Here is a 26,825-nt window from a genome sequence, read left to right as displayed (position 1 = left end):
CGACATCATATCCCATTTTTCTGACTTTCCATTACATATCTTGTTTTTTTGGAAGGGACGCTAGGTCGTTTAGGTAAGTGATGGTGGCGGTAGAAGTCTAACAGGTGGTGTGGTTCAATAACGATGGTGGTCCAGTCTCCAACACAATGAAGAGAGAGATAGAGAGAGAGAGAGAGAGAGAGAGAGATATTTAATATCTTTAAGAGTGATGAAATTTTATTTTATATTTATTTTTTAATTATATAGTATGAATACAATTAAAAGAAATAAAAAAAGAATCAGTTAAGGGTGTTTTTGTCATTTTAGGTAACCAAAACCGCACAAAAATGTCAACCATAAGGACCAAAAACACACGAAATATCTAAAATTGGATCATTGATGCACCACCAAACTTTTTTGGACCATAATCGCAAAATTTTGACAAACACAAGGACCATTTTTGCAATTTTGTCCTTTGAAAAATAATATTCTAAATAGAATAATACTCCTCCCGTCCCAAATCAATAGTCTATTTTCCTTTTGGTTTGTCCCAAAATAATAATATAGTTCTAAAAATAAATATCATTTTTATCAAAATATCATTCATATACCATGACATTAAATGCAATAAAATGATGGAATTAAATGCAACAAAAATATACGATTGTCATTTCATTTAATAAAGTTAGCAGTAATTAATATTTCCTTAATCTATATGTTTTTTTTTTAGACAATAATTTTGGAACGGATGAAGTATAATACTCTTTGATTACTTCAACGTCACAAATATCAAACCAAACTTGTAATATATACATCTACATTAAATAAAATTTATTAATATAGCGTACTCACATAAGCATTAATTACCCATTAAACACTTAACAAATAAGAAGAACAAGAAGAAAGAGACCTAACATCCTAACATTTATCAAGTTACGGCACATGCAAGACATTTTATGCATATGGCAACCCGTTGATTGGATTGACAAATAATGATAATACATGGGTTCTCATCATGTCCGGGTAAGTATGTTTGTTTACATCATACGCAAAGTGGCCCATTCTAGCAAGGTTTGTTACACATTCAATGAACTCTTGTGGAAATGAAGAACCAATTGTTTGGCGTTCTTTATTCAACTTCTTCCATGTCTCTAAGATTAATAGTCGTATATGTTCTCTTGCTTCCACTTCTGTGGCACCACTCTCCTGCATATAGCACTGGATAGATTTTGGAACATCGCCTGTTTCCAGCTCTTCCTAAATAATATAAGTATACATGTGTGCTCATTATCTTTTCCGAATCGTATGCATATAAAATATTTTGTTGTTATGTTATTATGCATATTATATGAATTTATGGAGTGCACGTGTAATGATAAATAGATTGCTAGTATATATTTACCGATGATGTGGCCAAGTCATTAGTGAGACGCACGATAACTGATGCATGGCGAATAATATTTTCAGCTCTTCCTATTTCTTGCAATTCCTCATGAGAAACACTAGTTAATGTTAACAGATAGGCATGCATGGCGACTACACCCACTCCAATTGATACATATGCATTGTTAAGGAACTCATTCAAGGTTGGTATATATCCATTATTGTACCATTTTGCTTCTACTAGGTAAGAGTTGCATAAATCCTGCCACTGCAATAAATCAAAATCAAAGTTAAATACATTTCAACCAATAAAAAATATATAAGATTGATTCCATATTACAACTGAAGTGAAACGATCATATCATCTGAGATGAGTAAGATGGAAAATTACCGTCTTTTTAAGGTAGGGAAGTACAAAGAACCCATGATTTGTCAGTGTGTTATATGATATCTCATTGATCGAGTTGTACAATGCGAGGAAGCATATTCTCATATAATCAGGAAGTTCCTCGATCACGTTAACATCCCACCTATTCAACAGTTTTTTATTTCTCAATCGCGAATTTGAAAACAAGATAATTCTAAGAGCTACAACCACTACAAAAATCAGCACAAACCTATTCACAATGTCCGTGAATTGTTCAAGTTCAGCTAAAGTACCATACACATCATAGACATCATCAATTGTAGTTATCATGGCAAAAACTTTTGTGAGAGTTCCCCTTCCTTGAAAGTGAGGCATGAAATTTTGACCAATACTCCACATAAAGCTCTCCACCAAATGATCACGAGCAAAGCCTAACTTCTCCCAGCATGTGTCTTTCCACCACCTATATATATGCATTTGCAAAGTTGTCTACTTAATAAAATCGTTTATTCTTAAAAAATAAATAGATGTAATCATTAATTTATGCATGATAGAATTTATTTTAATACTATGGAAGCTCGTGTGGACAAACTTTAACCAATAATTAAGCATTTATGTCTCTCATGTATCTATTTGTTTGAGACTTCTTTTGTCATATAGTAATTACAAGGAAAAAAGATGCAATACCTTGATGCTTTTTTCAAATCTTGTTGGTGTATTGCTTGTACCATGTTGAAGTCCAAATTGGCAAGCTCAAGCAACGTGGAATTCATAACACTTCTTCTCTCGTAAGTTTGAATAAACCACTTAGCCTCCACCCGTGGGACTCTCCAATGAAGTGGAAAAGCCAATGCATGACTTACTATCGACAACATATTTTGATCATCACATATATTATTGTATTCCAAAATTTCATTCAGATGTGTTCTTGTGAAATCTCTAGCTTCATCCAGTATACTTTCATCCTCTACTGAGTGATAGGAAGCCTCATATAAGTTTAGCATACCATCGATATCTTCATATAAATGCCCCTTAAAATTTCCAGTCTCATCCTTAAGATCCTCAAATATTTCTACTCAATACAGAAAAGTTAAAGTAATTCACATTTCAGTGTTGTGAGTCAAACCAAAGAGCAAGAATGCAAGATAATATAAGAACATCCTTAATTTACTACATACCTTGAGGGATATGATATCCATGTTGTCGTAAGAGTCTAAAACCAAGGGATTTCAGATTTAAATCCATTTTCGACCATTTGTCATGACTTTTGAAGTAATTTGAGTATATCTTCGCCAAGACATCTCTTATTTCATTCACAAAATGATATGATATGCCAAGTCTCTGCAAATCATCAACTAAACTGAGTACACTAGATGTATTCTCCTCTTTTTCATACTCGTTTCGTATCATTGTCCTTACTGCTTCTTTTAATGATTGAAATTTTTCCATATACTTCTCTCCCTGCAAAAACCAATAAGCAAGCCTATTGATTGGCTCAAAGAGAGATCGAAAAAAGCTACGCTAGGCTTATTAATGACAAGGAAATTGCTAAAATATCAACACACGTACTCTGTATTTGCTATCGAGCGATTGAACATACTCATAGGACCATGACGAAGGCTGATAATTTGCTGATCTTCTGATAGTGGTTGGTATCGTAATAACATCGGTAAGTGTGGGTTGTGGTAGAGTTAATCGCTTCTCACATGCAACATTAATACTTCTTTTACCGGAAGAGCTACTACAATGAATGAATATTGCAGGAAAACTTGTCCACGTGGAAGACATTACTGCAACATATGGAATAAAAATATAATCATTAATTATCTTGGTGAAGGTTTTAAAATGAAAAAATTGTAAGAATGTTCTTTGTTAAAATTACGTGGTTTAGATCTTAAAATGTTTTACCGTGAAAAAATGGTTTAAAAATATTAACTTTAACAGTTCTTTGTTAATTTTTTTATAATATAATTTTATTTTATGAATCATTTCTACAATCAAATTACAGACCAGTATATCTTTTCTTTTTAATTTTATTCAGTTATTATATAATAATTCTTTTAATTAATTTTTATTAAATTACCTTTTTATTGTATTATTATATACCAATAAATATTAATATACAATATGTATATATTAATAAATATAATTTTCTTGGATCATTAATTACATTTAGCTAATTATTTTTTCATTTCTTTTTTAATAAATTATTTCTTTCTTATTGTATTATTATATATTAAAAAATATTATTTTAAATATATAATATTTATATATTAAAAAACATTAATGTATTGGATTATTAATTTCTTTTAATTTTTTTATTAGATTAATTCTTTTTTATTGTATTATAATTTACTAATAGTTATTACATTTAATATATAAAATAAATATAATTTTATTGGATACTATTTTTTAATTATTTTTAATTATTTTCTTTATTATTTAAAATTAGAAATCCCAAAAACAATCTCACTCACCCTACATTTCATATATATATATATATATATATATATATATATATATATATATATATATATATATATATATATATATATATATATATATGGAAGATAACGTATTTATTGACAACGCCAACACCACCACCACCATCATCGAGTCTGGCAATGGTGGGATGAGTGGGTTTTTTTTAAATAAATTAGGATGGTGGTGGTGTAGTCCAAAAAACTCCAAACAATATGGTGAGGGTCATATGATGAATAACTTTGGAGTATGTGTGATGGGGAGACATATAATGTTGAAAAACAAGGTTCTAAATAACGTAAGGTGTGAGTTGGCGGTAATGTCAAGCCTCAAGCTTTTTCAAGTCGTGGCAACCCACGTCGTTTGTAAAGCACGATTTAGGGCGACAATTTTGTATTTAATTAATAATTTTATATATTTTTTTACCATTTTTTATTTTTATATGCATATATAACCTAAGGCGAAATTTTGTTAAAGTTTGGTAATAAGCACAAGCCTTGAAGACATGACGGGCTTTTTAGAACCTTCCGAAAAAAAAGTCAGACTAGTACGACATATTGCAAATGGTCTTAGAGATTGGGTATTATGATAGAAGGCCCTCGACTATTGTACTGTTTAATTTATTTTATTTTATAACAATGACAGTGTAATAGTAAATAAAAGAAGTTTATTGATGTCAAACCCAACTTTCGACTTCAAACTGACAACCCCTGTTTGTTTGGCACACAACCAAAACAAATATTTATACACCATACCCTTCAGTGAAAAAGGAGACAAAAGATAAGTGGATGGTTATCAAGAAAAAACTAAGAGGGGTATTTGATGTCACTGTCGTTGAAATAAAAGCAGATGAAATCTTTCAGGTTGAAGAGCGGTTTGAGTCACCCCTTATTGTAACTCGTGCGAAACGACTATGCATAGCCTCAACTACAAATACGTATGAACAAATATCTAATGATGAGAATGAGGGATCTGGGGAGGAAGACGAAGAAGAGGAAGATTTTGAAGACAGTGATGATGAAATTGAGTTGTTTTATTTAGACTATTAATTTCTTTTAGTGATTTTTTAATTTCATTTTTATTAGATTAATTCTTTTTTTTATAACACCGCTACCATCCTAATTTATTTTTAAAAATCTCACACATCGCACCACTGTCGAACCAGGTGATGGTGATGGTGCTGTCTAAAGTATGTTATCTTTCAAATAATTAAAATATATTCGGAGATGTAGGGTGAGTGTGATTTTTTTGGTTTTTATTTAAAATAATAAAGAAAACAATTAAAAAATAGTAATCCAATAAAAAATATCTATTAATATATAAATATTATATATTAAAAACAAAACTTATTAGTAAATTATAATTCAAAAGCAAAGTAGAGGAAAATGCTACTAATTGATATGATTCTGATATATGTATATTTTATAATTTGGTTCAAAATAATTACAAATTTGTATATCAATTTGTTGTATGATTTTTTATTTGACATTTAATGTATTATTATTTTAAACATGTACATGCAAAAAAATAACTATATAGTTGTATTCTACGCGATGTGCGGATATTCGCCTTATATATATATATATATATATATATATATATATATATATATATATATATATATATATATATATAGAGAGAGAGAGAGAGAGAGAGAGAGAGAGTGTGTGTGTGTTTGTGTGTGTGTAAGCAAGAAGCTTGAATTTTATTATAATTAATTAGTTAAAGCAAAAAGTTATCATCTATTTAAATTTGATACCAAATAACTTATACTCAATCAGTATTATGTAACATTCAAGTTTGGTAAGTTTTCCTTTATGCCCCTAATGAAATTTTCTTTCAAATTGGTCCCTTAGTTAGTACGCAGGGCGTACTCATTAAGTACACTTAGCATACTAGCCACAGATCCTGGTCGCGGGACTGAACCACGCGCCTGGGCATACGTGGAGTATGCAAGGCGTGCGTGACTCTGAGAAAAACCCTTGTTTTTAGGGTTTACACCCTATTTAAGGACCTTAAGTCCCCTAAGCCATTTACCTCTTCGACCTCCATTGCCCTTGTTGTGCTAATCTCGAGCCCTAATCCCGTTGAGTGCATTTGTGAGCTTCCTTGAGCGTTTTTGGTGTTCTTTAGAGTCTTTGGAGAAGAAGGAAGCTTGGAAAGAAGCAAAGATGTGGGAAAAGATTGTAGATCCAAAATTTTGGCACCATTTCTGACCAACTAAAGCTATAAAGCTTAAAACCTTGACCCTTGCATGCCTACATCTAGGTTTAAGGTAGAAAAATGGTGTATTTTGGTCCCATAGTTTGGATTCTTGGAGTTGAGCAACTTCAGACCATATAGTTGTCCTTTTCAGCTCTTGGAAGTGTTTTGAGTCATAAAAATCGGATCTTGATGGTTAAGCCTCAACCATGCAAGAGTTAGGAGCCATAAAAGTGTGCTTATGGAATTAATTCATATTTTGAGCCCTATCCTTGCATGCAAAAGTATAAAATTTGCAACTTTATGGCTTAGGACGTTTTTAGGGTCCCAGATCTAAGTTTTAAACGTTAGGTGTTAATGGATTAAGACCTGGAAGTGATCCTGGGTTGGCAGCCCAGTACACCATGCGTACTCTAGTGTACGTTGTGCATACCGGGTCAACACCTTAGCCCCTGGTCAACACCAATGTACGTCGGGTATACAAGCCAAGTTTGTCGCGTGTATGCAGTTAGTGGGCCAAGATGGATTTTGTGCCTCTTCGGTGTTGGGCTTTGAACTTGAGTGAGTTGGGCCTCGGGCCCACTGGAGTATAGCAAGTCATGTTTGGGGCGAAGGCCATGTTTCGGGTTTTTGGGCCATATTGGGCCTTAGAGGCTCTATAGTGGACTTGGATGCCTTTTTGGGGATTTTTGGATTTAGGCCCTGGAGAGAAGGAGACCCAAAAAGCAAAGGTAAAGGTTCCTTTGTTTTTCCTTAAGTCAACGATTAGGGTTTTGGACCTTCGGGTTAGAATGTGACCTAATTTTAATTAGGGTTTTATGTTTGTGCGATAGGGAGAGGAGTTCATGAGTCATCACCCGAGTATAATTTGAGACCCAAAGTCTGAGGTGAATCTTCCTTTGTAGTAACCGTGGATCGAAGGCACCAAGGATGACCCACTAGTTTATGTTATAGCGTGATGATTGTCTTTGTGATAATTGTCAGTTATGTCTGTATTTGCTTGATGACTATATGATTATGTTATGATATTATATGGTAGTAGTAGGGGCTGAAATAGACTAGGTATCCGGTTGAAATAGACCGAAGGGGATTGCAAGCACCAATATATGCTTGATAGTATTCAGTTGAGATAGACCGAATGGGTAGGCAAGCACCCAAATATGCTTGACGGTATCCGGTTGAAATAGACCGAATGGGTAGGTCGGCACACCGATATGCTTGGTAGTATGTTTGTTTAGTATGTTGTATTTTTAGGGGAACTCATTAAGCTTTGAGCTTATAGTTTTCAATTTCTATTTTAGGTACTTCTATTTCGAAGGGGAAGGGCCCGACCTAGTCGCACCACATCACTCTATGTTTTTCCTCACTTAGTGATTTTGGGATTTGTACTATGATAACATGTTACAATATGACTATTTTGAATATTTTGGTGTTAGTTTCTTATGAATTGAATGAATATAAATACAATTTTTTATCTATATTTTTTGGGATGTTACAAGACTGTATTAAAGCCTTGGTTTGAAGGATTCAGGCATAGTCTCAGGTGTGCCTGGACTCTAATCGAGGGTTTGGTAGGTTTTTCACAAAAAGAAACATTTAAATCTAAGGATTTTAATAAAAGACAAGGAGTGTAATGCGTCCAATAGGCCGATCTCAAGTAAGTTGTAACACCCAGAATCAGAAAGACCAAAAAAGGAAAGGAAAACCTTAAGTCAAAGGGGGGTCAACTCGTCAAGTCTAGGGAAGGACTCGACGAGTCGGAGCGGGTTCCGTGTCGCAGAGTAAGTGACCGACTCGACGAGTTGGGGATTAGACTCGACGAGTCAGGTCTGGGTTGGGAAACCCTAATTCCGAGACTTGGTACACGATTTAAGCATCATATTCTCTCCTCTGGGGTTTCATTTACAGCCTCTCTAGTCCAGAACTTAAAACCCTAGCCACCAAACTTCATTCTTGAGCTTTTGGTGAAGATTAAGATCCTTTGGAGTGCATTTTGAAGGCTTGGAAGAAAGGGGCAAGGAAGGAAGTGCAGATCCATCCTCCACGTCGATTTGGCAACTGTTAGAAGGTAACAAGTCTGAACCTTGAGCCTTCATTTGATAGATCCCCTTTCTTGCTTATCTTTTTGCCACATTTGGACCATTTCCAAGGTTAATCCGAGTGTTAAGCCTTTAAGGAGGGATTGGACAACAGATCTGGACACTCTTGAGCTTTAGAAGCTTAGAGTTGTTGGCTTTATCCAGCTAACATCCCATTTCATGACCTAGACCTTTATTCTAGCTTGGATTAAGAGTTTTAGCTTCATAGCACCATGCATGCACGTAAAGTTTGCAACTTTACGTGCAATGCTAGCATTAGGAGTCCAGATCTTTGAGTTGCAGGTGTTGGAATGGACTGTAATCGACAAAATAAAGATGTCGCAAAGCTGACTCGGCGAGTCAGTTCGTGGACTCGGCGAGTCGGGTCACAAACCCAAACTCTTCTGGTTATGAGTCGCATCAGTGAGTTGAGTGGTGTAAGGCTCAGCCCGTCTAGGTCCGTAATGGACATGAAGATCATAGTACTCGACGAGTTCAAGGAGGAACTTAGCGAATCTAAGGCAATCTCCTTAGTTTATGAAGATGGACTTGACAAGTTGTTCATACAACTCGGTGAGTCGGTTGAAGATGGTCCTGAGTGTTTAGTTGAAGGAGAACCTGTCGAGTTCTTGTTAGACTCGACGAGTAGAGTCAGGGTTGTTTTGGGGAATTGAGGAATATGGACTCGACGAGTTGGTAGAACAACTCGGCGAGTCGGGTCAACTGGAAGGTTGAATTTGACCAGGACTTTGACCTTGAGAAGGACTTTGAACAGAGTTGACTTAGTTTGACTTCTGGAGGACAGTTTAGGCTAAGTGTTATTTTGGTATTGGTAGCTTGGGGAGCTAGAGGAGCAGCGGTTCGGGGAATTATTGGATAGCAATCAGGAGGGCATCAACAGTGCAAGGTGAGTTTCCCTTTGTGTGAATGGGTCTACGGCCACAATGTCGGCTCATGTAGTTATGAGTAGGAAGACTCGGGGGTTAGCCCTAGGCGTTATATGCTAGTATGATATTCCGGACCAAGGTTCGATGTCGGGCGGGTGCCCAAGGAATGGTTTGCATGATAGATTATACTTGTTGTCTGTGTGATACTTATATGTAGGGGTGTTCAAAACCGGATATCCGAAAATTCAGATAGTTGATTTTTGATATCCGAATCCGTGTCCGAAATTTCAGATACGGATTCGGATATTAAATCGGATATTCGAATTTCATTAATTTTAAATAAATATTCACATCTGAACATCCGATCCATAAAATCACCGCAACTCTTAAAATTAATAATAGCAACTATGTTAAATCTTGCGACATAGATGGATATCGATAGCAACAAATAAATATATGTAGCATTTACTTAATAGTTTTTTATTATAAGCCAACGAACTAGGATTATAACAAATAAATATATAACGATTGTAAATGGAAAGGTTTGAAATAAAAGTTTGGAAAGAATGGTCACGAAAAAGTTGAAAATGGTGGGAAACATTAGTCCATTAAGCATGTCAATGTTTCTAATTTCTCATTTTAAAATACTAAAAAATAAAGAAACATTATTTTTTTCAAATATCGGATATCCGAAATATCCGAAACTCTCTAAATTCACTATCCGTATCCGAATCCGAAAAGTCGGATATCTGAAATTCGGATATCCGAAAATCCGGATATCCGAAATTTCGGATAATTTCGGATCGGATTTTCAGATTTTCGAATCGGATATTTCGGATGCGGATATTTTTGAACACCCCTACTTATATGTGCCTGGTAGGGAGGTGAGTGTGGGCGAGGTCTCGTATCTCACCATTAGCAGATTATGGAAGGGGTTCCGTATCTCAGTAGTAACAGAGCAGGGGCGAGGCCCGAGTTAGGGAAGGAGTGAGTGTGGGCGGGGGGCCGTATCTCACTATCAGTAGGAGTGTGGACGGGGTTCCATGACTCACCAGTTGCAGGACAGGGGCGGGGGCCAAGGTAGGCGAGGCCTTAGAATAGGGATACAGTAGTGTATGTTAGCTTATGTGATGTGTTAAGGTTATATGTTAGTATATGTTTAGTGGGCGGGGCCCAGAGAATGGCGAGGCCTTAGGGAAAAGATATGTATACCGAGCGAGGCTCGATGCTAGGCGGGCCCTGGTGCCGGGCGGGGCTCGATTTCGGGGCATTCCCAATGCAGCAAGGCGAGGCCCAGTAAGTGGTTATGTGTATGGAATGTGGTAGTTTGGGGAACTCACTAAGCTTCGTGCTTACAGTTTTCATTTTTGGTTTCAGGTACTTCCGGTAGCAGAGGGAAGAGCTCGGGGTGATCGCATGGCACACGCCAATGTTTAGTCAGTCTGGGATGTTTTACTCTGATAAATAAATATGTTTTGAAAAGATACTCGGATTTAATATAATGATCTTTGTATGACTTAAGATTATGTTTGCTTTTATGGTTTGAAAATGAATTTTTTTTTTGTCATGATTTTTCGACGTTATATAAGTTTTCCAAAAATACCCATACGAGTTATATGTTTTATGCTATGATATGAGAATTACATGCTAGATTTGGGGCAAAGGATCAGCTCAAGATTTCATGATAGAACTCTAGGAGAGATGCCTTTATATGCCTATCTGTATGAGCTTTTAGATTTGCATACTAGTATCAGATCATTTACTTGTTAGGATGACCTGTATAGGGTATGTTTGAGTTGAATTGTCTGATGCTCGAATGTTGCATGCTTTATACTTTAGGAGGTTCTATTGGTACTAACTAACTAGTGGATGAATGTGTTGGTTTATATATTGTTGCGATTGGATAATTTTAGACGGATAGGTTTAACTTTATGGCGTAACTCTTGTTTGAGTCCAACCGTTGTAGGGTGGGACATGTCATTCGAAGAATTATCTAGTACTAGTAGTATGTAATGGTGTTCATGTAGTAGATAAGTAGTACCTGTAGAAGTTCCTTCTGCAGCTGAAGTAGAAAGGGGTGAGGAAGGGAGTCTTAGGGAGTCCCCATGAGATGTTTGGTGCGTAGGATGCCTTATAGTTTGAGAGTGTATTAGTTGGGAAGAGTGACTTGTAGGAGTCGGGGTAGTCCTTGAGGAGGGTATAAATCAGTGTGGAAGGTAGTATTAGGCTCGTACTACTGCAAGCACAAGATTTATACCCGATGCCAGGAAGACCACAATGAATCTGGGGAACGTAAGAGTGTGGACCTTCTCGTGTGTAGGCTAATTGTTTATGTGGGTAGGTTCAGGAGGTTCAGGATCTGGATCTGGCTCGGGCACGGGCACGGGCTCCGAACCAATTAATGAGGGTTTACGAGATTTCATTGCATTTGAGATTACGAGAGGCATCCTTGATGAGACCCCTATGATGTTCGGCTCGATCAAGGAAGGTATCATGGAGTTGATGGAGGATCGTCTTCGTATCTTCAGGGCTGCTTTGGCCGCTAGCCAGTCAGGGGCCGCGCACTCTCCTTCAAGGATTTCCGGGGATGTGGGGCACCAGATTTCTTTCGGGTGAAGGACCCTATCACAACCAGGCATTGGATAGCCGACATTGAGTGTGCTCAGATGACGAGCTTCTGCCCCGAGGGGCTGAAGGTCAGGTTCGCTGCTGGATATTTGAGGCAGAGGCGAGGCTACACTGAAACAAAAGGTGTCCATGGACACCGCTTGATTCTTAATTTTTTATAGAGATTATATCAAATTATTCTTTGGACATCCTTGTAGTTTTTAAATGGACACATATTGTATTTTTGGAATAAATCAATTCTGTAAACAATTATAACTTATGACATGTTATAAGAAAGTATAAGACGTAAAGTAAGAAAAAAGATAAAGGACCCAAAAAAATAACAGAACAAAATCTCTCATAATTATTAGATACTCATATTGTTCGGAATAACCAAACTAACACCGATCTTAACAAATTAGAAGAAAGTTTAGCATGGAGAGAGAGAGAGAGAGAGAGGAGTTTTAAGAAATTAGTTGCCCTCTTAACCCTTGATTTGTAGTTCACATCGTGTGGTTTTGGGGCTCATCTTCCCTCTTCATAGTCATTTGACTTTCTCCGCCGCTTGGGAGCGATTACTTATTCGGTGCTCCTCAATTTTTCGGTCGTTGGTTCTTGAAAAGTACCCAAAACCCAAAGGTTTGAAGATTTCCCTTTCTAAGAATTTGAATTCTTAGAAGATTTCACCTATTACCTATTTCTATTAATTGTTATCTTTTTATAGAAAAAGCTTATGTAATTTCTTATAAATTTAGTTTATTGTTAATACTTGATGACAATTAATTAGTTATCCCAATTAACAAATTAGAAAGAATAGGCTCGATATGATATTTTTTTAACTGCTGAACGGTTCAATATGATATTAATTCATTAGTTTTCTGAATTATTTGCATAACTATTTATTGATTAAGTATATATGTAACTTTTATTTGTAAGTGTTGTTTCTTTTTTAATTTTGTTTAGTATGTCTAATAATGATTATGACACATATGTAGCAGGTGTTTGAAATTACTTTTCAAATTAGCTTATTAGCTTATTGACTTTTCAAAAAGTTAATAAGTCAAAAAAAGTGTTTGGGATCTTTGGTGTTTCTCAAACAACTTTTATAAAACTCTAGTTTTTTGATGGGTTTTAGCTTTTTAGCTTTTGCTACCACTTTTTGCCTCTAAAAACCAAGCCAAATAATTTTTAATATTTTAGTTTTTCCTACCACAAAAACTAACTTAAATACTTATTAAAAACTTTTTTTCTTCAAAAAATCATAAGACAGTAACATTTCTACCACAAACACTTTTGATATTAAAAAAACACTCTCAAACACACCCATAGTAGTATTTTTAAAATTAGGCTTTAATTTTTTGTCTTAATTTTATAAGTATATACTTGTTTTATATGTCATACAGAGCCGATAACCCAAACATTTTAGTTTATTTAACTTTGTCATTGTAATTATAGTAGACTCATGTGAGTTTTAATCTTGGATTCGTCACTGATGATAATTTCATGTAAAAAATAATTAATTAATTAATTAATTAAATCGGAATTTTCTTTCCGATGTACATATATGTTTTTCTGTATGTACACATGAATCATTGTTTACCAGAAATATCCATATATCACATTGCAAACGTTATGCATTCATACACCTAAGGCATTCAACAATGTTTTTTGGCAAAAAAAAATCATAAAAGAGGTTGGAAAAAGTTTTTGGGTTTTAAGGAATTTTTCTAAAATGACTGTAGATATCCTAAGATTTCCCCATAATTATGCAGAAATGACGGAATAAATTGTTTTTTTTTTCAAGAAAAAAGAAAGAAGAAAAAAAGAAAAAACATATTGGATTCTATGTGTTTCATAAATATCGAAATATAGAATATAGAAGAAAAGGGATTACCTCAATTGTAGAATTGGTTGTGTTTTCCCTCGGATAACATCCGCTTTCTGTAAAACAAACGTGTCTACACACAAATGAGTTTGAGAAAATGAAATGTGAAGTAGCTGCAGGATATGTTTTTCTCAATAACTTTTTAAGAAATTAAATTTTTTTGAAAAACCAATTGGGAATTTTGGTTTTCCAAAACCTGAAACTTTTTCTCTATATTAAATTGCATATGTGTATGCGTATATATATCCAATGGTGGACTAGGTAGGAGTAGGACTTGTGGTCATTACTTGCCCACACCATTCAGTTGGATAGTTGTCGATTTATTTCACAAAAATTAGGCACATGGGTAGATGTGACCTTTCACTGGGCCTCGTACTAATAAATTGGAACCTAGCCAAAATAGAACAGATATGGTCATCAAATTTTCGTGTAAATCGTGGAACATACACGGAATTATCACTGGGTAGCCATCGATCACTGTTTGAATTATTTCTATAGATTGTGGAGCCCTTGTTATGTCATTGTTTTATTAACAATAACGGAAAATTATATAATAGCCATATAAACTCTTTGGTTATCTTTTAAAAGGTCTTTTTTTTTTTTTTTTTTTTTTTTTTTTTTGATAGTTTACGGTCTTATAATCCAATTTTACATGCTAAAAAAGGACTATAACCTGTTAATAAAAAAAAAATTTAACACAAGTGTATCCCGATCCTTTAGCTCCGGCATCATCGATCCATCTAAAGTCAAATAGGTTTCATGAAAACCGATGTCAGTTTGATATAATTACTTTCCCCCGGTTATTTGTATGCATCTTTGAGCTTATTCGTTAAAGCAGAATCACCGGCCCAATTTATTTGTTGTTATTTTGTGATTTGATTTATGGAGTGCTTTTGTGTACGAGGGTTTTGTTACAGAAGAAGAATGTTGTCATATGATATCCCTTGTGAATGACACTTGATTTCTTTTTTAGATTCTATTACAAGTTTGATGTGGCTACCAACTTAGCTCGGATTGAAATTAGTAAAGCAGAAAAACAGCAAAATAGTTTGTTATTGATTATGTGTTTCTTCCGATTGATTTTTTATAGGAAAATTTATAGATGTTTGTGATTGCTATTACTTATTACAAGAGCAGATAAGGGAGTTGTTACATATCTATTTTATGTTTTACTTTTTATACATCTCTTTATAGTTTACAACCCTTTGTGTAACATTGTATCCATATCTTCATAGCAATATACGCCAACCCTAATTATGGTTTCCACAATATTCAACATTGTATTAACTATCAAGCCACACATATAACTACCTGTGAGCGCCCACCATAGTCTTGTCCACCTACATTCTCTTTTTTCCCGGTGAACCCCTATGTTGCTCGCTTCTTCCATGTGCCGACGTCCTCAATCCCGCTGTCGTCGTTTCGTTCTTCACTGCTACTGTCAGCCACTATTGCTTTTTCTCACCGGCCATTGACGCTAGGGTGCTCTGCCTACTATTGCTTCTGTCGTAAAAAACCTCATCAAGCCCAGCTACCTTCTCCAAAAGATTAGGTTACATGTACAATACTATCTCTCTACTTGTGATTTGTGTTTTGTTAACTATTTTTTGCTTTTATTTTATTTATTTCTTGAATTTCTCCGGCCTCATGTCAACATCAACCTCCTCTAGTGTCATCACAGCACCCACCGCTAGCTAACGTGTTTTTGCACTTACCGGTGACTATTCATAATTTAGCTTTAAACTTTGTGTCGGTGGCTCTAAATATAAGCTATGACGTCGTATATTTCTAGACATGTGCAAGAGAGCAAGGATGTCAAAGTCCATGGTCATATCACTAGAAAATCCAAATCTCAAAGTGATGATGATGAGGAGGATCCAGATAAAATCTTGGTTTTATTCTACTTGTGATGCTACTCTTCTGTAGATAATTTCTAATGAAAATTGTAACTCCAAAAATCTTTAGGATAAGATCGATGAATTCTTCCTCAACAACAAAATGTCTCGAAAGCTCCAACTTCAAAAGCAATTCCAACACGAAGAACGCACCCTCCTCTATTACATAATTATGTCACTCCTTGAAGAATTTAATCGAGGCCCTAGCAGAATGTGACTCAAAAATTGATGAAGTTAAACTTGTTATGCAGATAATTAAGCAGTCAACACCATCCTATCATAGCATAGTTGATTTGATCACCAACACAAAACCTTTCCCGTTGTTCCTTGAAGCAAAGAACATGCTCCTCTTACACGAGTCCCGTAAAGAATCGATCGATCCCACTGGTTTAGGCTACAATTACGTCCTCCGCTACCGGGTCTATTTCACCTCCGAGTCTATGTCAACTCTTGTCGGCCCAAGGCCGTACTGGGTCTATTTCACCCCCAAGTCTATTTCAACTCATATATCAGCACAGATGATTGTACCGGGTCTATTTCACCCCACATAAAACAGCCACACACGCATATAACACATATAACAGTCACAAAGACTACAAGCACATAACAAGTCACAAAGACTACAAGCACAACATATCCTAGTGTCCTACAGTATAGTGAGCAAACTCACCTCAGTCAGCTGTCAATCAAACAAATGATCGGACTGTTGAACCGGAAAATCCCCACGCCAATCAATCAAATAAAACCCCAATTAATAATTGGGCCATAAACCATAACTGGGAATCTAATTCATTTGTCCAACACCCAGGGTAAAATACCATTTTACCATTTCCTCGCTTGGCCCAATAACCGAGGCCCAACCCAATGGCACCAAAAGCCTAATATGGCCCAAATTCCTAAATGATACCCAAAGCCCATTATAGGCCTAAATCCAAGAAGGCCCAAAGCCTAAAAATGACCCAAAGTAAGAAAGAATAGTGGCCTGACAAGGCCCAAAAACCTAATAGTCCAAATATGGCCCAAATCTCAAATGTCAACAAAAGTTAACTATTGAGTACACCCAGCGTACTCAAACTTATGCCCAGTGTACGCCTCCTTTGGCTAGTACGCGCTGCCTACGAGCTTGGTACGCCCAACATACTCCACAGCATGCCCAACTCGCCATTAAGTGCTTAATTGGTTAAGCCACTAAGTCCACTTCTCAAATCTAGCCCTAAATGATGTCTTAACATGTAAAGTTGGCAACTTTAATCCTTTGCATGTCTTGATGGGACCCAATACTTGATTCTGACCAATAAGACCCATAATAAGAACCATAACTCATGCATGGTCAAATATAACACATCAAGATTACATTTTTATGCACAAGGAACTTCAAAAATGCTAAGACCTATCATCCCTAACTTCTGGAGTAGCTCATACTCTCAATTATGACTTAAGAGACCATAAAATGCACAAATACAAGCCCTAAAGTAGATCTATCAAATGAATCATCTGTTGGGTTTTGAGCATTCTAACACTCCTAAGTGTACATGCAACCCTAAATACCTTGGATCTATGTTTTCTCTATTATACATGCAAATATGAACATCCAAGGTATTATCCTAATCTAGCATACAAAACAATGAATATATATCAAGATAGAATACATACCTCTCTGATGTAGAAAGTCTTCATGAATCTTGAGTGCCAAGTGCCTCAAGTGTGACACCTCAAATGGTTCACACAACACCAAATACATTTGGAATAACTTTAGAGAATTCTACACTTCATGAAAATCGGCTAGCCCTTCCTTTTTTACTCACTAGTCCGATTTTGGTCAAGAATAAGATGCATATATAGTTAGGGTTACACCATGTAAACCCTAACTAACATGGCCTTTCATTTCCATGATCCATGGGTACAAAAACACCATGGAGCATCCATGGAGCATCATATGGGTTTTAGCCCAACTAGATAATCCATGGAGCATTAGCCCACTATATAAGTATGGATGATTTACACAATCAACCCATATATTTAATTAGTCTTCTTTTGATCACTTAATTAATCCTAGATTAATTCTTGATCAATACTAATTAAATAATCTTATTATTCTTATTATTAATATACTAGAACTTATAATATATTAATAACCATAAGTGTCTTATTTCTCTCATTTAGTCTATCCAAGTGCATGATGCCATGCAACCCAAATGGACCATGCCGGGTCGGGTCAAGTCTTACCAATTATAGTTATGGACTTAGACATTAATCCAACAGTCTCCCACTTGGATAAGTCTAAAACTATTATTGCGTATGACTTCAAGAATCGACTGGCAATGGTAGCTCTCAAAAGCTTCTGTCGAACTCTGACCTTGTAGATGAACTCTGACCTTTTTCAATGACTTGTCCATTAGATAAGGGATCATATATTCCTCCATTCTAGATATCATATGGACTGAGACATGGATTATAATCATTCTCTATGGCCATTTGTTGTTTCCCGATTTCCGATTTATGACGACTGACTAATTGAACAAATCAAACCAGTCCTGGCCCGGCCGAGCACTTCCATTTGTCATCATCAAATCATCGAGGGGACCACAGATATCACTTTTATCCTGAAGGTAAAAGGATTGGATAAACTTCGACTCATATGGCTTGTTCTACTACTTGTTGAATCATACACAAAGGCACGTTTTATAACATCGAGTTACCAATGCGTTTTCGTGCAATCAATGTACTATCAACTCATAGTAACAACTCATATCTCTAGGTTTGAAGAATATAAGATATTATCGTCTCATGATCACTCGTGATAAAATCCATGAAGTGATTCCAATGAGCGCGGGTTGAATCCAATACTCAGAACTTATGAGCACTCATGAGTGTTGTAGCCCTTTGTCCAACATCTTAGACCTTTACAAGCCAACCCATGACAGTCTTGATTCATATCTACTTCCAACATATGACCGACTGTGGATGGTTCGAATAACTTAGTTATTCCAGAAGAAAAACCTAGTTTATTTTGGAAGTCAAAACATGCAAAATGAAACACAATAATAATCGAATCTAATATGGTCTCAGAACTTATGAATATAAATAAAACACCTTTTATTTATCACCATATGATTACATATTATTCATTGTATACTATTTCAGCTATCAACTTTATTCTTGAATTTAAAACAATAGTAGTCCCATGCTCCAAGCATGTACCCTATGTTTTTCTAAACACTAGTCATGCCATACACCAAGTATACATACTATGTTTGTCTATGATCTTTACTTTGTGAATTAGATCAATTGAACACAACTTCAATGATCCTCTTTCACAGTCCCAAATTCTTACTGCAAATGCAAGAATTCCAAATTCATGCCATTTACTGAAATCTGTTAGATTCTAAACTTATATGCATTGATCCTTTTGTAATGATTATGCACAAAGTCGGAAAGACTTGAAAATAATCATTACAGAGCATTCCAAAGGAGATCAGCTCCTTGGAAACACCCTTCTTGCATTAAGTTCTAAATCTTACACAAATTAAATAATTTCTAACTTTGAAACATTTCCAGATTCCATTTTGACTATCACTTCTGAACAAGAGTTGCCTCCTTACAAATTATGTCAATATGGTCCTTCCAGAATTATCACTATACTTCCAACTGTCCTTGAGCAACCAATCTTTGGTAAACCTTAAATTGTCCTCGACAATTGTTTAATCCTTTTTGTCATATCCAATTCTAGACCTTTTCCCTTCTTATTGCCCCAGGCATTTGGAAAGTTTTAGAAAGGATGAATATAGCACATGTAATCGATCCTATATCCGAAGCATATGGGACACGATTCATGATGTCTCACATAAAGACTAAACCAGTCTTTTGCTACACTATTTCCATTTCAATTTTCCAAGTTCTCATAATTCAGATTATGAAAAGGGATGCCGTAATCATAATCGAATTTTAGAATGCAAATAAAGGACCCATATACAGAATTTCCTTATGTTGAGCCATTCCAACATGAAATTCATATATATATATATATATATATATATATATATATATATATATATATATATATATATATATATATATATATATATATATCCTTGACTAAATACGATTAAAATCTCAATCTAAGCTTTTAGATTTGAGATGAAGTATAATTTCCTCTCCCTTAATTATAGCAAAACAACTTTTTCCCAGTTGAAACTTTTGTTTTCTATAATTAACATTGCTAACTTGTAATACTTTATCATAATTATCATGCTCCCACTAACATGATGATTATTAGCATAACACTTATGCTCCCACTAGCTTTGACATGTACTCAAAAATCAATTGACTTTCTTACCAAAGTTCATATTTCTGATACTAGATTGTTTTGATAAAACTTTATCAAAATCATACACCTTCCCTTAGATAGCACACTTGTGTGTCTAAACAATTATGAAGAGGGATATCGTAATCGTAATGGTTAGACCTTTTTGTCACTTCTCACAAGTCTAGGTTAGTGTGACGGTAAACCACACACGCTCCACTAACGACTTTGAGAATGCAAATATTACAATTGCTATCTAGCTAAAATCTACTTAGTGAAAGTGTTTCCTCACCATCATTTTCATGAATCAGAGAGAAACCTTATGACACTTAGATTTAATGGTGTATGTGTTCTTATCCATGTGAATTGTCAAGACCATAGTCACAGGACAAGGATAATGACAAATCCAAACTCCTATGGACTGAACTCTATCTAATTTCTTGCCATCTGGCAGCTTAAGGGCCTGCCATTGCTTCCAAGTTGTTATGCACCCAATTGAGAACTCTAAGAACTCATATGCAAAGCCAACTTTAACTAGAATGGGCACAGAATATGTCAACATGCTAGGTTATAAACCTCAAGTTGTGTGCTAGTGAAGAACTTTATGTTTTATTCTTGATTAGTTCTTAAGACTTTCAAGACTTTTAAGACTCCCAATGTCCTGTTGACATATAAGACTTTCTTGTCAGATATTCAAGAGATAGTGTGGATTCTAATCAAGACAAACACTTCACACAATTGGCCTTAGTTGGTCTTTGTTTTATTCAAAACATCACAACTTACCAATTTCAAAGGTACAAGAGTAGAAAACTTTACTCTTACATTTGCCATGTGTTTTAAACCTTATTTAAGACATGTCACTCAAATTACAATCTTTGAGTATGACTCTAAGACTTGTATTGGAACGAAGTATGACTCATCTTCTTGATTTAACCACTTCAACAATTCATATCTCCTCTTCTTAGCTATAAAAAGGCACTTAGAGGATGAATTGTGATAAGGTCTCTAAATCAGTAAGATGATCATAAAAACAGATACTAAAATACTCTCCCATCTTTTTAGATTTGAGAAACTTTTATCCTTCTGCCTAATTTGATTCTTCTTATTCGCTCTGCCTTACATTGGAACCTTTTCCAATGTCTCAGAATTACACTTAAGCTTGTAAGTATAACCATATTTACTGAGCTTTAGTAAATTATGACGAATAATCTTATTGATCTTTTGTGGTGGACTTAATTAGCGCACAAGAATGTGTACTCGATCCCATAGTCCTTCACTTGACTCACACATCCATGTGAACAAGTAATTAGTCTTAATTTTCCAATACTTGAAAGTTCTCATTCATCATGCTATACATCTTGCATGATTCCAAGTTCCGGTCCAATTGAAACTTGGGTGACGAGAATCTTTCCTTATTTGGTAAATTTAGACATTACCACAAATGAAAGAATCAATTTCATATTTCCACTCTTGCTATTAATGGAATCATATAAGCAACAATTTTTCCTCAAATGCCATTGTAAAGATATTTTAAAATAAATAACATCATCATTTTTCCTTTTATTTTAAAACTTTATGGAAAAAAACTATCCTTACAATGCAAAATAGCATGAAAACTTTGTTGTTATCTATTCCTAAGCAATATCTCATAACTCCTAAGAAGTAGCTCAAGAATCCGATTTTCAAGCTATGCGATAGAAATCCATCTATGCGATCAGATTCAACATATTCTTTCTTTAATTTTCTTCACTTTTCTTTGATTCTTAAAACATCAACATTTGACCCAGTCACATCATATATCAAGAATCTCAGAATAGAAACTTAGTAGAGTTAGATAGTGGACTTTACCTGAAGTAGAGTCAAACTTATTGACTTTAACACCCTTAGGTAAATTGGCAGCTTCGCAACCAATGCCCCTTCCTTTGGCAATTATAACAGATGGACCCATTGGTAATGGTACATGGGACTATCACATACTTATCTTCTCTCTCTACCATTTAGTCAACCTAGTTGACAATGGCCGATCCCTTTCCATTGGGAAGAGAGAGCTTTACTGGATATCCAATGTCATCATTGTCAATGTCCATAAAGTTTTAGGAAGTTGATCTTAGAAATCATTAAGGGTCTTGTCATAGTCTATTTCATAGGAATCCCAAAAGAACTCACTATGTGACTTAGAAGGTGATTGAGCCACCAACTTTCTCAAGACTTTGACACCCAACTCTCCCGGCTTGTCAATATGTGACCACATCTCCAAGATATGATCACACATAGACCTTTGCTTGCCAATAGGGATTGAGTGACCTTAAAATTTTGAAGAACTTGTGGGTTAGGGAGAATAATTGGAGGAGGTGAAAGAATTATGATATCCATGGGATATCATCTTCATTTAGGAAAGCTTGTTTCAAGAGATTTGGGAAGATCATAGATGTCTAAACTAGACATCTTTTTGGGAGATATTCAAGATAGTTGATCTAAAGTCCTTAATATAACACCCAATATGAAATATTAAGGCTAGGACCCAACTAACTATTTTATAACTTAGAAGAGGGATGTTGTAATCCAAGCTATAAAATATTTGAAGGTAGGTGAATGACGATTCACCAATTGCCACCAAGATAAACGAAATATATTATTAGGTTTTAATTGGTTTTGAAACTCCTAGATCTTTGAGATTCATTGAACTGTTCAATGGCATGTTTCAATCTCGAGTGTGTGCCCTTCAGGTTTTGTGAATGGGATGCCGAGGATCAAAAACAAGGTGTGAAGTAACCATGCAAATTACTTGGTACCCTTAAGTATTTACCCCTCAATCGATGTGCCGGTTAACCACACACGCACCATCGATACTATGATAAACATTAAGTTACCCTTTGCCTACCTTGTTAAATACGAGTTAGTGTGCCGGTTAACCACACACGCTCCACTAACCGACTTAGACAAAGTGCAAAGTGTAATTTCATGGATTAGCACCTTATTCACATTTTCCTAAGTAACTAAGATTGGGTATTATTAAGAGTTTAGTTACTTAATATTTATTATTAATACTTTTAATGAAAGGAGAATTATAGTCCTTGTCCACCCGTTCGGCTAACGACCCTCCACCAGTCAAGGAAGCGGTGGGTGAGAGTGGACACCCATTAAACTGCCATTTTATAGGCAGTAACCTTATACCCCACTTATGGACCGGCTTCGTGAATGAGGCCTACTAACGGTAAGACTGACTTTACTCTTATACATATACATATATTATTAACTTATAATATTATAAAGTATAAGGGTTGAATTTTAACTTTTAAAATTCTAAGGGCTAACTTGGAATTAAAGTATTCATAAGTGAAAACTTTTCAAATTCCAAAACTTGAGGGCAAGTTTTGAAACTATTCAAAACTATTTAATTCCATAACTTATGTGTTTAAAGTAGTTTTAATCCAAAAAACTCTTCAAGTTCCATAACTTGAGGACAAGTTATGGAAGACTTTAACTAATAAAAGAATTAACTTTTCTTAATTTTATAACTTATGGAATTAATTAAGGTTACACTTTTATTACTTAATGAAGTGACTCTTGAACTTCCATAATTTGAAGACAAGTTATGGAGTATAAAACTATTTAATGACACAAGACTCTTCATTTTGTAACCTTTGCCAACTTTTATTAGTTTTATGAAACTCAAATGTGACTTTTCATATAACTTGAGGACAATTTACAAAAACACATTTTAGAATCAACTCTTAGATTAATTTGGATTGAAAACAACTATTTCACTCAACATTTCTATTAATCTAAGCAACTCATAAGAACAAGATAATTCAAATCAAACTTTTTCATGTAATTAGTCTAAACCTTAAACTAATACAAAACATGAATCTATTGACAATTATCTTTGAAATTGGATTAGCATGAACATTACCACATCAAAAATAAGTTTATAAGTCCAAAAACATCTTAGGGTAATGTTCCTAGTCCACTTCCAACCAAAAAAGTCGAATTTATGCTGTCTGGGGGTCCAACTCGTCGAGTGCACGAACCAACACTACAAGAAAAACAACCTTTTACGACGGGCAATTTACGACACGCGCTGATTAATAATACGCAAAAGTGTGTGCCCTAAAAAAGTTGTCAGATCTTTAGAAATTTGAAGAATTTTGGACGCGCATTTTTGCGTGCCCCTAAATTTGTGTCACAAAAAAAAAAAAAAAAAAAAAAAACACGGAGGCCACTGATTAAAAAGAGCGTGTTGTATAAGCATGTCTTTTTATAATTTTTTAGGAAACGCGCGTTCTCTGTTAATAACAAAGGGGGGAAACGAAATCCCAAAAGTTAAAAACCCCGCCTTGTGCTCTTTTCTCCCTTGTTTTCACCAGTCAAAAATCCCTTCTCCTTACAAGCCCTACGTTCGATTGACGCCGAAGCAGGTTCGATTCTTCTCTTATATGTTATCTTGAGCTTGATTTTCGATATTAGAATAGAATGCATGGGTTATTTTTTTAACTATCCTAAATTCCACAAAATCGCAGGAACTATTCTTGTTAGGGCTTTTTTCAAGAATGAAGCTCTCGGTGTTCTCTGGCCTCTACAACAATCATCGATCATGATTGTGCTTGAATAGTTGAATGTATCGCTTTCTCAACATGCTTTCTTGCTCATATCTGTATCTGATTATCCCTCATGACTTCCTTGCACAAACACTATCGATCATGAAACGTCTTCAAGGTAATTGTCATTCTCCCTCTTCTTCTCTATCCTCTTTTGTTACGGCCGAGCAACCTACCGCCTCCACTACCGCCATCACACCCTTCTACTATGCTCTGCTTCCATCACTCTACGAGAAAAAACCTAAAACCTTTTACCGCCATCACATTGATGCTTCACCTGCTGAATCAATAGTTACGACAACTACCTCGTCATACAACGATCCCAAGCAAAACCTAAACCAAGTCATCAATTCAATTCAGAAAACCCTAGGAACCATCCATCAACTCTACCTCACTGTCTCTTCCTTCAACGTTTCCTCCCAACTCCCGCTTTGATAATGGCGGAGGTGGCGGATATGATTCCAATGATAGCAAGGGGTTCAGCTCTGGTCCTCTGGGTTCAATTCTTTGCTCTAATCTCATTTTTCATGTACCTTTCTGCTGTAGGGTTTGTGACTGTGGTTATTGCTTTAGTAACCACGTGTTTATCTCTAGACTAGCATGTCATTTGAGTGAATTCGACTAAAGTTAGGTAATACTGAAAAACGAATCTTCTAATTGTTTCAGAGTTGTTTCAGAGCAACTAGAAAGGTATTATTATAGGAATAGGAAGAATTCTGTTTTATGATTAAGTAGGTTGAATAAATTGTAACAAACAGTTTAGGTTTAATTTGTGCTTTCACTCACAGATACACGTGCACAAAATGTGTGAAGTACTTAATGTGTACATGATCTGAAAACAGATGTGTTTTGTGGTTTTAAATCAATAATGATTTATATACGTCCTCAGATCATCTGTTTATGGTTTACTTTTCTGTAAGTGCAGGTTATGGACAAAAGCCTTATTCGACCACTGCTGTATCTTCTGCTTATGGTTATGGCAACCCAAGTAAAAAGATCGACATCCCAAATGGAAGGGTAGGTGTGATAATTAGTAAAGGTGGAGAGACTATAAAATATCTTCAGATGCAATCTGGAGCAAAGATCCAAGTTACGAGACACATGGATTCAGATCCTCATTCACTCACCCGAACTGTAGAGCTAACAGGTACTTCAGAATCAATAGCAAAGGCTGAGCAGTTGATTAAGGATGTGCTTGCTGAGGTATAGTTAATATCAACATGATATGATTTCCATTTAGTTGTGACATGCTTTGACTATCATGTATACATTTAGATGATCTTAATTCTTGATTTTGTTATTCAGGCCGAGTCAGGCGGTTCTGGCATAGTTTCTAGAAGAATGCCTGGTGATTCAGCTGGTGCTGAACAATTTGTGATGGAAGTACCTAACAACAAGGTATTTTATGTTTAAAGCTGGTTTAATTTTACTAGCCATTTGTTGCAATTGGTCTTTAACTTTTCCATTTCTTGTTCATGCTTCTAGGTTGGTCTTATTATTGGTAAGGGGGGGGGGGGAGATCATAAAGAATATGCAAGCCAGTACAGGAGCTCGTATTCAGGTCTATTTAAGTTTCTCTGTTCTCTATGAGCCTATCTTCTATATTGAGTGTTAAAGTGTCTCTTTTGAGGACTACATTTGACAAGAGAAATGATTACAGCTGAAAAGATTATTGTACATGTTATCAGGTGATACCACTACACCCACCCCCTGGTGATACTTCAACAGAGAGGACAGTACAGATAGATGGATCTAGTGAGCATATTGAGGCTGCAAAACAGTTGGTTAATGAAGTAATCAATGAGGTATGTGCAGTTTTACAAGGAGACCAAGCATCAGCTTGGTTTCAAAAACTATATGCTAGATTGCACTTGCTTTTCAGTATACATAGCATCTTTATTCTTACTTGGATAACATAGTATACTTTGATTGCTCAATATGTGAATCCAATGGTTGCATGATTCAAAATGAAACTCTTTAAAATGGGTTTTTTTAAAGAACTTTATGCTAATTTAAGACAAATTGGGTATCTTTTAGTTAAAGGTTCTTACACCTCCCATTTATGCCCTTCTTAAACTATTATTGTAGAATATATCTTTTAGACAAATTGGGTTTTTTTAAAGAACTTTCTGCTGGTGGTGCTGTTGGTGGCTATGATTA

At 35.3% G+C, this 26,825-nt stretch overlaps 1 protein-coding gene across 3 annotated transcripts; it reads right to left on the bottom strand.

Moving 5' to 3' along the window:
* Positions 1–795: 795 nt before the first annotated feature.
* LOC145058049 ((-)-beta-pinene synthase, chloroplastic-like) lies at positions 796–14,092 on the bottom strand. Of its 3 annotated transcripts, none has more exons than XM_079005970.1 (8): positions 13,879–14,092; positions 3,299–3,519; positions 2,908–3,190; positions 2,417–2,801; positions 1,980–2,192; positions 1,754–1,892; positions 1,382–1,624; positions 796–1,236 (listed from the first exon to the last, which is right to left on the bottom strand). In XM_079005970.1, the coding sequence occupies exons 2-8, from the start codon at positions 3,515–3,517 to the stop codon at positions 934–936; spliced, it is 1,785 nt and encodes a 594-aa protein (XP_078862096.1). In that variant the 5' UTR covers positions 3,518–3,519; positions 13,879–14,092; the 3' UTR covers positions 796–933. The 3 variants fall into 3 exon arrangements, with proteins under 3 accessions (XP_078862096.1, XP_078862094.1, XP_078862095.1); XM_079005968.1 differs by having other exon boundaries at positions 1,382–1,630; positions 13,879–14,091; XM_079005969.1 differs by lacking the exon at positions 13,879–14,092 and adding an exon at positions 11,419–11,955 and having other exon boundaries at positions 1,382–1,630.
* Positions 14,093–26,825: the final 12,733 nt, after the last annotated feature.

This window comes from Lactuca serriola, chromosome 6, assembly GCF_051521515.1.
Source record: "Lactuca serriola cultivar US96UC23 chromosome 6, Lser_US96UC23_V15, whole genome shotgun sequence".
In the NCBI taxonomy this organism is placed as follows: domain Eukaryota; kingdom Viridiplantae; phylum Streptophyta; class Magnoliopsida; order Asterales; family Asteraceae; genus Lactuca; species Lactuca serriola.
This window is presented reverse-complemented; position numbering and strand designations above follow the sequence as displayed.